Source organism: Ochotona curzoniae, unplaced genomic scaffold (genome assembly GCF_017591425.1).
Source record: "Ochotona curzoniae isolate NIBS_2020 unplaced genomic scaffold, NIBS_Ocur_1.0 scaffold_2453, whole genome shotgun sequence".
NCBI classification, from domain to species: domain Eukaryota; kingdom Metazoa; phylum Chordata; class Mammalia; order Lagomorpha; family Ochotonidae; genus Ochotona; species Ochotona curzoniae.
The window spans coordinates 11,015,973-11,027,571 of NW_024467094.1; the positions used below are offsets into that span (position 1 = coordinate 11,015,973).

General features: G+C 46.9%; 1 protein-coding gene and 2 non-coding genes across 3 annotated transcripts; all 3 read left to right on the forward strand.

Moving 5' to 3' along the window:
• The first annotated feature begins 458 nt into the window (after nucleotides 1-458).
• Nucleotides 459-11,567, forward strand: TSR1 (TSR1 ribosome maturation factor). The gene is made up of 14 exons (XM_041000709.1): nucleotides 459-561; nucleotides 743-846; nucleotides 1,355-1,574; nucleotides 1,678-1,812; nucleotides 2,187-2,611; nucleotides 3,314-3,473; nucleotides 4,605-4,762; nucleotides 5,863-6,065; nucleotides 6,653-6,815; nucleotides 7,484-7,594; nucleotides 8,257-8,389; nucleotides 10,400-10,516; nucleotides 10,863-11,078; nucleotides 11,205-11,567. The coding sequence occupies exons 1-14, from the start codon at nucleotides 465-467 to the stop codon at nucleotides 11,381-11,383; spliced, it is 2,421 nt and encodes an 806-aa protein (XP_040856643.1). The 5' UTR covers nucleotides 459-464; the 3' UTR covers nucleotides 11,384-11,567.
• Nucleotides 7,685-7,775, forward strand: LOC121170579. The gene has a single exon (XR_005886005.1). It is a non-coding gene; the product is annotated as a small nucleolar RNA SNORD91 family (small nucleolar RNA).
• Nucleotides 8,512-8,604, forward strand: LOC121170578. The gene has a single exon (XR_005886004.1). It is a non-coding gene; the product is annotated as a small nucleolar RNA SNORD91 family (small nucleolar RNA).
• Nucleotides 11,568-11,599: the final 32 nt, after the last annotated feature.

An 11,599-nucleotide genomic window follows, 5' to 3' on the forward strand; every position in this document is an offset into this window, starting at 1 on the left:
GGCGCGCCTTGGAAATTCGCGAAGGGAGGGGCTTCGGCCTTCCCTTGCGCCATGGACTCTTCATTCATTTTCCTACGTGATGGCGCAAAAACTGAAAATAAGGGGGAGCAGAACAGCCCCTCCTCGCCCGAACCGAGAGCACTCGCCGTGACCGGTTACGGGCTCCGATTTGCAGTCGGCGCAGACTGCGGCGCCGGGAAGGTGTCCGCATCCGCCTTGGTGGAGCGCGGCTTCAGCCCCGGGTGGCTGAAGAACATGCTGAGGGAAGGCCGCGGGAGGCCTGGCCCATCCCCGGTCCGCCCTCCGGCCCGCCCCTGGCCCGCCCCTGGTCCGTTTCCCGGTCCGCCCCCCGGCCCATCCCCGGCCAGCCTCCCGGTCCGCCCCCCGGCCCATCCCCTCGGAGCAGCCGGAAACGCTGCGCCGGGCCCGGAAGCAGTGCGGCCAGGGCCCACGTGAACGGCGGCATGGCGGCTCACCGCGCCGGGCCTCTCAAGCAGCAGAATAAAGCTCATAAAGGCGGGCGGCATCGGGGCCGCGGGTCCGCACAGCGGGACAACAAGGGTGAGGAGACGTGATTAGGAGGAGGAAGTTTTTAACCGGTGTTCGCTACTTTCCCCTCGGCCCTGCCGGAGCCGGTCCCGGGTGCGGGAGGCCTCTGTCTGAGAGGGGGCGCCGAGCGGGATTCTTGGTTGCCTTTTTTCGGGCGCTGAGCTCGCCAGCCCCTTCTGATCTGCCCCGCTAGGCCGTCTGGGAGTGAAAACCGTGTGCAAGAAGGTGAGGAAAGAGCTCAGCCGAGTGGATCAAAGGCATCGCGCCAGCCAGCTCCGAAAGCAGAAGAAGGAGGCGGTGAGAAGGCGGGCTGGGAAATGATGCTCATTTACAAAAGAAAAAAAAAAATATTTGAAAGGCAGAGTTACAGAGGAAGGGAATGACAGAGATCTTCCATCTGCTGGTTTCCTCCTCAAATTGTGGGGGGCGGGGGGAGTGCAACAGCCAGGGTTGGGCGAGCCAGAAGCCCCATCCAGGTCTCCCGCTTGGGTGGTAGAGATCCAAGCAGGTGGGCCATTTTTCACTGTTTTCCCATGACTTGCTTTATCACAAGGCTGGGCTTAAAACAATGTCCTTCTAGGCCTTGAACTGGAACCTGTGATCCAGGGAAGTGAGGAAGGACCCAGAAGGCCCTTAGAGGACGGGTTGGGTGCGCAGGCCTGGACTGGCGCTGCAGTGTGTTTTGGTTGAGACTTCTGTCTTTTCCTGGGATCTACCTATGGGTTTAGGGTGGAATGCTGGTGGGGGTGTGATAACTGGCGCAAAGTGCTGGGGTGAAACTAGTCCCTGACGGTTGTATTACCAGGTTCTTGCAGAGAAGAGGCACCTGGGCAGCAGAGATGGTCCCCCTCACCAAGTCCTGGTGGTTCCCTTGCACAGCAGGGTCTCCTTGTCGGTGGCCTTTCAGCTGCTCCAGGACAGGGAGGCTGGGACTGTGCACTTGAAAGGGTGCGACAACACCCAGAGCTTTGTGCTGCTCTGCCCCCAGCTGAGACACCGATGGTTTTTCACATCTGCAAGGCCAGGTAGGGTACCAGATTTTTTTTTAATCTAATGTTTGAGTAATGGCACTATTTTTTGAACATTACATGCCAGTGCCAATCACCTCTTACTGTTTTCTCTCTCCAGGGGATCTGCATACTGTGTTAGATTTAGCTAAAGTAGCTGACACCATCCTCTTCCTCCTTGATCCTCTAGAAGGCTGGGACAGCACTGGGGATTACTGTCTTTCTTGCCTCTTTGCTCAGGGCCTCCCCACGTATGGTGAGTTGGATTAATGGATGCTAGGGAAGGAAGGGGATGAATTGACATTTATTGTGTACCTATAATAGATTATGCACTATTTCTGGCATGGGGATATGGATAGGTTTTATTTAGCTGGTGGTAGAATGTACAGATGTGGTTTAAACTTGTCCATTTTCTAAAAATTATCAAAGTTCAAGAAAAAAGATCCCTGGGTGTCTGTTGACCAGAAGAATAAAGGATTTGATTCCAGTGTGATATTTCTGTAGGGTAGCTGAGTATGGGTTTTCCCAGTAGTCTCTGAACTCACAGTTGCACTATTAGGTTGTTTGCATTACAGGGCCTTTTCTGTAGGGAATCAGTAGGTCATAAATCCCTTTCTCTTTGGCTGGCAGCCTTAGCTATCCAGGGAGTATCTGGCCTCCCACCGAAGAGACAAACAGATGCCAGAAAGAAGCTAAGTAAAGTGGTGGAGAAGCGCTTTCCGGATGACAGACTCCTCCTGTTGGACACTCAGCAGGAGGCTGGAATGCTGCTGAGGCAGCTGGCTAACCAAAAGCAACGGCACCTCGCTTTTCGAGATCGGCGGGCCTACCTGTTGGCTCACACTGCTGATTTTGTGGCTAATGAAGAGAATAGCACTGTGGGCACCTTGAAGCTCTCGGGCTATGTTCGTGGGCAGGCTCTGAATGTGAATAGCTTGCTGCACATTGTTGGACATGGTGATTTTCAGATGAAGCAGATAGATGCCCCCATGGACCCTTATCCTTTGAATACTAGAGTGGTTAAATCCCAGAAGCATACAGGCATGGCAATGGAGGTAAGATGACGTTCTTAAAAACTATGGGCTGTAGATTTGTATGGTTGTAGATTTTTGGCATGGAATGGAAATACATTCAGAGATGGTGGCCTACACTCTTAAGCCAGTGGGCGGTTTACTAGTTTGGAGTGTGGCAATAGTCTGGATACTATCTACTTATCTACACTAAAAAGTCATGTGTTTATTCTGCACTGCAACTGAGTATGAACTTATAAGACACAAGGTGTGGTTACTTTCCTCAGAGAATTTAACCGAGTCAGGAAAGCACCTGTGAACTATGGAGTGTGAGAGCATCCGAGTTACACATATGCCATGGAAACCAAGAACACACATTGCCAAGCCTCAGACTTGAGCCAGGTGCTGAGAAAGATTTATGAGTTGAAGGGATGAAAGACTATATTAGAAGTAGAAATGGTGTGAAAGCGAGGCACAGAAAGCAGTCAGAGGGTTTCTATTGGAACTCTAAAGACATGAACTTCATGGGAGTGAGGTACGTAATCAATGAGTAGGAGTGGAACCAGATTAAGCAGGGCCTCAGGAGCCAGGCAGAGGCACAGACTTAAAGTGCCGGCAAACAGCCATTGGGAAAAGGGTGGCAAACTACGGCTTTCTGTTTCCATCCATCCATCTTCGTGAAGACTGATGTTTCTGGTTATTGTGTGAGTTTTGGGGTTCCTGTGTGACCATCAGATCGGTTTTCAGATCTGTGCTGGGAATGCTGTGACCAATATGGAAGAAGACATTAAGGTCCTGATGAAGGCTGACCCTGAGAAACAGGAATCTTTGCAAACAGAGGTTATCCCAGATCCAATGGAGGGAGAGCAAACCTGGCCTACTGAGGAGGAGCTAAGGGAAGCAGATGGTGAGTATTGGCAGGGTTGTTGTTGCCTGTCTGATGTAGAATCATGGGTTTTGTGTAACCGCTCATGTGAAGATCACCGAGGACAGAGTGGAGTATGGATGGATGTGTGTACTTGAAAGCATGTTCCCTCATCCATGAAGGCTGCATGTTTGCTCATTTTTAATGTTAATTTATTTATTTATTATGTAGTTGAAAGGCAAAATGACAGATCAATCTCCCAACTGCTGGTTCACTCCTTAGGACTCAAGCCAGCATTCCCGGTATGCCACATAGATATACCAAGCAGCATCCTTTTTTCTTTTTAAATTTATTTATTTAGTTTGGGCCCGGTACAGTGACCTAGCGGCTAAAGTCCTCACCTTGAACATGCCAGGATCCCATATGGGTGCTGATTCTAATCCTGGCATCCCTGCTTCCCATCTAGCTCCCTGCTTATAGCCTGGGAATTGTGGCTTCGGATTGGCGCAGCACTGGCCATTGTGATCATTTGGAGAGTGAATCATCGGATGGATTATCTTCCCCTCTGTCTCTCCTCTGGTTTTGCAATTAAAAAGAAAAGATTTATTTATTTTATTGGAAAGGCAGATTTACAAAAGATGGGAAGGAGAGAGAGAGAAAGATCTTCCATCTGCTGTTTCACTCCCAAAGTGACCGCAATGGTCGGAACCAAGCTGAACCAAAGCTAGGAGCCAGGAGCTTCCTCTGGGTCTCCCTCGTGGGTGCAGGGTCCCAAAGCTTTGGGCCGTCCTCGACTGCTTTCATAGGCCACAGCAGTGAGCTGGATGGGAAGTGGAGAATCTGGGACACGAACCAGCATCCATATGGGACTCTAGAGTGAGCAAGGAGAGGACTTAACCACTAGGCCTGACCACCATTCTGGGCCCCAGATTGCATCTCAACCCAGTGCGCAGTGCCTACCCCGTCATGTTTTATAATAAACTGTATAACAAGGTATGTATCTAACTGTGTAAAGTATTGGCAGCCAGATTAAATTGGGAAGTAGTGTTTTCTAATCATGTCTGTTAGGGATTCTTAGCAGGGCTAGCAAGCATCTTAGCCAGGTGAAAATACCTAAAGTAATGGGAAAAAGGAGGTGCGCATAGTTTTCTTGATTGTTTTGGACTTTTACAGACTTTTTGAAGGAAAGTTCCAAAGTGGTAAAGAAAGTCCCCAAAGGAACATCTAGTTACCAAGCTGAATGGATTTTGGATGAAGACGGTGGCAGTGGTGGTGAGGGAGATGAATATGATGATATAGAACATGAGGATTTTATGGAAGAGGAATCTCAAGTAAGCAAATGCGCCCTGGAGCCAGCATTGTGGGCACCGTGAGTTAGGCCACCACAGGAGGCACCCATAGCGGAGTGTGGGTTCAAGTCCTGACTACTCCAATTCTGATGTAGCTCCCTCCTAATGCAGCTGGAAAGTAGCAGTACTTGAGTTCTTGTGACTCATCTGGCAAGTGAATCAATAACTGGAGGATCTCTGACTCTGTCTTTGCTTTTCCAATAAATAGATAAACCTAAAAAAAAAAAAAGAGAGAAAAGAATGTGGGTCCTTCAACTACTTCTATATATAACTCCAAGGCAAATGGCAGTCCTGACTTAGGGATTATAGGTTCAATCTCTTGCCTCTTGGAGCTGGCATTGAGGCACAGTGGATTAAATTACCACCTATAACATCAACATCCCTTGTGGGTGCCAGTCTCATCTGTGCTATTGCCAGTGCAGCTCCCTGTGGATATGCTTAGGAAAGCAGTGAAGATGGCTCAGGTTCTTGGGCTCTTGCAGTGCCTGTGGGGATTTGGATAGAGTTCCATTCTCCTGATTTGGCCTGGCCCCGGTGGAAGCATCCGGTGGAAGGTCTTGGTATCGTTTCTGTTCTCCCTGTACTTCTGTCTTTCAAATAAAATCTTTGAAAAACAAACCAAAAAAATGGCCTCTCTGGGTACTAAGAATGAGACTTTTGTTTTATAATTTAGGTTCCATTAGATGTACATATATATGTATATGTATTTAAAAGATTTGTTTTTATTGAGAGGCAGAGTTGTAGGGAAATGAGAGAGTTCTGGCGTCCTGTGGTTCACTCCCCAAATGGGCTCAATGGCTGGGGCTAGGCTAGTCTGAAGCCAGGAGCTTCTTCTGGGTATCCCATGTGAGTGCATGGGCCCAAGAACTCGCTGCTTTCCCAGGCGTATTAGCAGGGAGCTGGATTAGAAGGCAAACAGCTGGGACTCCAACCAGTGCTCATGGGATAACATAGTCGGCTCCCATTGATTGGGACCAAGTACCTGTTAAATTATTCCTAGCTTAGTGGACTTTGAGGTAGAGACAGATGCAGGTTTTGGAATTTTTTTCCCCTCCTGAAATAACTACCTCTTTATTCTATAGGGTGAAGGTAGTGAAGTGGAAGATGAACAAGAAGAAGAATGTGAAACTATGACTATAGGGGACTCTGTGCGTGATGATCTGTATGATGAGAAAGTGGATGAAGAGGCTGAGGAGAAAATGCTGGAGAAATACAAACAAGAACGAATGGAAGAGATGTTTCCAGATGAAGTGGACACCCCCCGTGATGTGGCTGCCAGAATACGGTTTGTTCACAAGCCTAAATTCAGTCAAGCGGTTTTATTTTAAAATTTACATGGCTCAGAATAAAAAAACAAAAGCAAAAAAACAAGTAAAAACAAAAAATTAATATGGTTCCAAATGTCAGTGTGATCCAGAAGAAAACATTTTGTTCCTCTTGTTGATGCATATGTAACATTTGGAGGTTTCTGGGTTGCTTGGAACAGTAACAAGGGACGTGTGAAGAAGGTATCTATGATCCAGTTTCCTCCGGGGCCAAATCTCATTAAAGCCAGAAAGTCTTCATTGGAAATTAGAATAGAATAGAAAGGCTGTTTTCATCCTTGTCAGGTTAAAGAGTCTGTTCCTTGACAGGCAAGTCAGAGAAGCAAATGGGGTGTCCATGTACAGAGAGACTCCCCAAATGTCTGTAACAGCTAGGTTTGGCAGGAAATGCCAGGATCCCGAAAGTCAACCTGGGTGTCCTGTGTAGGCGGCAGGGACCTAGCTGGAGCCATCGCCTGCTGACTCGGCCCCAGGCACTCCAGTATGCAGATGCAGCCATCTGCAGTGCCAGTTAGCTTCTGATTTCTTTAATTCTTCTGTATTCTAGATTTCAAAAATACAGAGGCCTTAAGAGCTTCCGGACATCTCCTTGGGATCCTAAGGAAAACCTTCCTCACGATTATGCTCGGATCTTTCAGTTTCAGAACTTTACTAATACTAGGAAACGCATTTTTAAAGAGATTGATGAAAAGGAGCTTGACGGAGCTGAGGTATCTACTTTGCATGTCTGTCCTGAAAGTTGCTTCCATTTGCTTTAGTGCTCCCTACTTTACTCCTCCTCTTGGCCCCAGAATGAAGATCCAATTGTTGCCCAGGCTGAAGTAAGGGTGTACTGAGTACTCCGCAAGAGCGATACAGGGAACAAAGTATCAGATGACACCTGCTGAGTTCATCTGGATAACTTTATTATATATTATATTTTTTAAAGATTTATTTTTATTGGAAAGGCAGATATACAGAGAGAAAGAGATAAAGATCTTCAGTCCGCTGTTTCCCTCTCCAAGTGGCTGCAATGGCTGGAGTTGTACTGATCCAAAGCTAGGAGCCAGGAGCTGCTTCTGGGTCTCCCACGCACGGGTGCAAGGACTCAAGGCTTTGTGCCGTCCTTGATGGCTTTCCCAGGCCACAAGCAGGGAGCTGGATGGGAAGGGGAGCAGGTACGATATGAACTGGCACCCACATGGGATCCTGGCGCATGCAAGGTGATGATTTAGCCACCAGGCTATCATGCCAGGCGCTCATCTGGGTAATGGAAAGACAATCTTAAAGGGTGAGAGTTGGGTTTTGAGGAAGTCTTGAGAGTTATATTTGGGAAGTTGATTGTCATTGTTGTGACTTGACAGGTAACTCACTAGTGTCTATTGCCTTTGTCTTATAGGTTGGTTGGTACGTCACAGTCCACGTTGCAGACGTCCCTGCCTCTGTGGTAGAGTCTTTCCGGCAAGGAACACCCATGGTTGCCTTTTCTTTGCTCCCTCATGAGCAGAAGGTAAGTCAGCCTGTTCTGAAAAGTCTAAAATTCTAGTTTTGTTTGCTCATGTCGCTGGAAACATTGTATTCTTTATGAAGAGGCATTGAAGAGAGAAGTCAATGATGGTTTTACCCTACATGTCTGAACCTGTCTGAAGCATCTCAGTGATGCCCTCTGTGGTTCTGAGACTTCTCTGGGATAGTTTTTTAGGTTAGATGTTGTACAGGGCTGGCAGCCGAAAAACTAAAGGTATTGCCGATGTACAGAGCTCTTGGCCAGTGGTGGTGTGTGTTGGGGTTCTGTGCCTTTGGTCAGTGTGGATAAGGGTGAAAGTGGAGGAAGAACAGGCTTGTGAATGCTTGTGACGGTAAGGTGAGTGGGTCAGTGATTAACTTGAAGGCCACTAGTTTTGCGGCAGATGTCCAGCTCTCTTCTGTTGGATGCAGAAGGTTAAGTGAGCCTAGAGGAGTGCGTGCAAGCTGTAGCCAGCTGGAGCTTGGCTGGAGTACCTGTTCGAGGAGGTAAAGGGAGACTGTGCCGTTACCTGTACTCCACCTGAATTTGTACTAACATTCCCAAGAGTGAATCGAGCTGTCTGCTGGTCCGCTTTGCCTTTTTGCAGGCCAGGCTGTTGTATTTGCAGACTGTGAAATGCTGTGTTTTCCTTACCTGGTCCTCAGATGTCAGTGTTGAACATGGTGGTGAGGCGGACCTCTGGTGACACCGAGCCTGTGAAAGCCAAGGAGGAGCTCATCTTCCACTGTGGGTTCAGGCGCTTCCGTGCGTCGCCTTTAATCTCTCAGCACACTGCAGGTCAGCAGTTGGGAAGCTCCTGGGTTCTTGTCCATCTTACGCTAGGGGATATTGACTTGGGGTGGGGACATTATGATAATAATAATTAGGTCTCTGGGTTTGAGATATTTTCAGTACTCTGGCTTAGGAGCCAATGATGTTTTTATTCAAAATGTCTGAACCTGTCTGATGCATCTCAGTGATGCAATCTTTGTATTGCTGAGGCTTCTCTGCCATGAGTATACATTCCAGGTTTTTTTTTGTTTGTTTGTTTTTGCTTAAAGGCAGCATGGAAAAGAGAAAAGAGACAGGAAGATCTTCTGTCCACTGAATCCTCAAATGGCCACAATGGCGAGAGCTGGGATTGTTTGAAGCCAGGAGCTAGGAGCTTTCCCAGGCCATTAGTAGGGAGATCAAAGGGGATGCCAGTGTTGTAGGTGAAGGCTTAACATGCTGGCCCACAACATTGGCCTCATCCAGTATAGGTTTGGAATCACAGCTGGCAGCTTTATAAAAAGGGTGTGTCAAGTTGTTGGGTGCCCTTGTGTGCGATGTGTTAGTAGGAGTGTGGGTGAAAGAATGGAGCTGGGTGTGGACACAGTTGGGCAAAGCCAGGGAGCTGTGTGATTTGAGATACTGCGCCTGGATGAGTTTGAAGAGCAGTGACATGGGACCCTGGCCTTCTGAATATTACCTTAGCACATTAGTGACTTACTTGGCCCTCAGTAATGGTGGAAGTACTGATTTTTTTTTTCCTTGCCAACTATGCTCTTTTTTTTTTTAAGATTTTTTTTTTTTTTATTGGAAAGGTGGATATAGAGAGAGGAAAGAGGAAAATCTTCCATCCGATGATTCACTCCCCAGGCGGCCGCAACAGCTGGAGCTGAGCAAATCCAAAGCCAGGAGCCTCTTCCGGGTCTCCCACGTGGGTGCAGGGTCCCAAAGCTTTGGGCCGTCCTCAACTGCCTTCCCGGGCCACAGGCAGGGAGCTGGAAGGGAAGCGGGGCTGCCGGGATAGAACCAGCGCCCATATGGGATCCCGGGCGTGCAAGGCGAGGACCTTAACCACTGCGCCAGGCCCCCAACTATGCTCTTTTAAAAGATCCTGTATTCCTATAATTTGGCAGGAATGGTGGAAGGTTATGTTGGAGGTAAAATTGAAGCTCCAGATAATGTCAAGATTAGGGATGAACAAACTGTGACCTTGGGCCAATATGATCATTGCTTGTTTTTGTCAACAAAGGTTTATTTGAACACACAACTTTTTATTTTTAAAATTAATTTATTTGACTATGAGACAAGACAGAAAACTCCCATTTGCTGAATCAGTTCCCAAAGTGCCTGCAATGGCAGGGGGCCAAAAGCAGGAATCCTGTCCAGGTGTGCCCAGGTGGGTAGCAAGATCCCTGTTATTTGAGCCATCACCACTGCATGCAAAGGGCCATGTTAGTAGGATACTGGAGTAGGAACCCAAGCTGGAGATTGCACACCAGTACCCTGGTGTGGGACATGGCATCTTCCCTGCTGGGTCAGGGGCTTCCTGTTTACTGTCTGGCTGCTTTTGTGCTACAATGGCGAGAGTTGACCAGCCTGACAGGAACTATATGGCCACAAAGCCTAATGTGTTTACTCTCTGCCCTTTATAGGAATTGGTGTCATTCCCCATTAGGGACTAAGAATTGTTGATTTGGCAGAGATCCTTTTCATAGATCCCATATATAGATTTATATAATTTCTCCAATAGGGTACGGGTGGGTGATAGGCATCTGAATCGCCAGAACTTTTCAAATCCCAAAGAGGAGTCCAGTCTCTTTAAGATTCTGTCTCCATTTGAAAAACTCACTGGATTGTATTTTATTTTTATTGGTGCAAGACAGATTTTTTTAGATCTAGTAGGGCAGAGACACAACCTGCCTTAGGCTTAAGAGTTGCAGTAATCCGGGTTTTTCATAGCTATCTGGATTGATTACCTATGGCTTTTCTCAAAATGTCTTTGTTATTTTCTAACCCAAAAGTTCTGTTTTGTGGCAGCGGATAAGCATAAATTTCAGAGATTCCTGACTGCTGATGTGGCCCTCGTGGTAACTGTGTACGCGCCAATCACTTTTCCTCCTGCATCTGTGCTGCTCTTCAAACAGAAAAGTAACGGTAAGTTCACAGAAGTAAGGTCCTTAATAGGATTTAATTTGCCTCTTATGTTTAAGTTGAGAAGCAAATAATGTTAAGAAAGTGTAATGATAATTTTCAACGTACACTACTTCCTGCCTCACAGTGGGTCTAATGTAGGGAATGACAAGCTGGGTTTTCATCCTGGCTGAAAACGTTAACTCGTAACAGGAGGCTTCTCAGAGTGCTACCTGTACACTTAGCCCACACTTTTTAATGTTGGCCAGCCTAGTACGTTGTTACCAAGATTCCTTCAAGGCCATTTTGCATAGATGTGTAAAAGAATTGGAAGCATAACCTCAACAGCTGCTTTGCTTTCGCCTCTTAGGAATGCACAACCTCATTGCCACAGGCCATCTGATGTCAGTGGATCCAGACAGAATGGTCATCAAGAGAGTTGTTCTGAGTGGCCATCCTTTTAAAATCTTCACTAAGTCGGCAGTAGTGCGTTACATGTTCTTCAACAGAGAGGATGTGCTCTGGTTTAAACCAGTGGAACTGAGAACAAAGTGGGGCCGAAGGGGACACATCAAGGAACCTTTAGGTATGAGAATGTGGGATTTGGGACTTTGTCTAAATTTCCCATGTTAATGAATGGCTTGGATTGGGAGTTCATTGCTTTATAATTTCCCATGTTTAATTTTACTAACTTGCTCTGTTTTCTTCCTAGGTACTCATGGCCACATGAAGTGTAGTTTTGATGGGAAACTAAAATCCCAAGATACAGTATTGATGAATCTGTATAAACGAGTTTTCCCCAAGTGGACTTACGATCCATATGTACCAGAACCAGTGCCTTGGGTAAAAAGTGAGATTTTGTCACCAGAACTTGAAATGGATGCTGAATAATGGACTCCCTGGGCTTCTGGCACCTTAGACGCAGGACCCTCTGCTGTGCCTGGGCATTTTATTGTTTCTAATTTAACTGGATGGTTTACAAAGGATTGTTTTGGCTTTCGCAGGGGTTTCAGTTAAGTACAAAATTTTTCTCCTACTACTTAAACAATTAAATCTTACTGACGTGTCTACTTTTCATTAGAATTTTGAAATCTATTTTAAGAGAGA

Excerpts from the sequence above, each read along its gene's own strand:
- TSR1 (XM_041000709.1), top strand. The coding sequence starts at position 465 with ATGGCGGCTCACCGCGCCGGGCCTCTCAAGCAGCAGAATAAAGCTCAT. Across the intron at positions 847-1,354 it reads GAAAGCAGAAGAAGGAGGCG|GTTCTTGCAGAGAAGAGGCA; the intron begins GTGAGAAGGCGG and ends TTGTATTACCAG. Across the intron at positions 10,517-10,862 it reads CTTCAAACAGAAAAGTAACG|GAATGCACAACCTCATTGCC; the intron begins GTAAGTTCACAG and ends TTCGCCTCTTAG.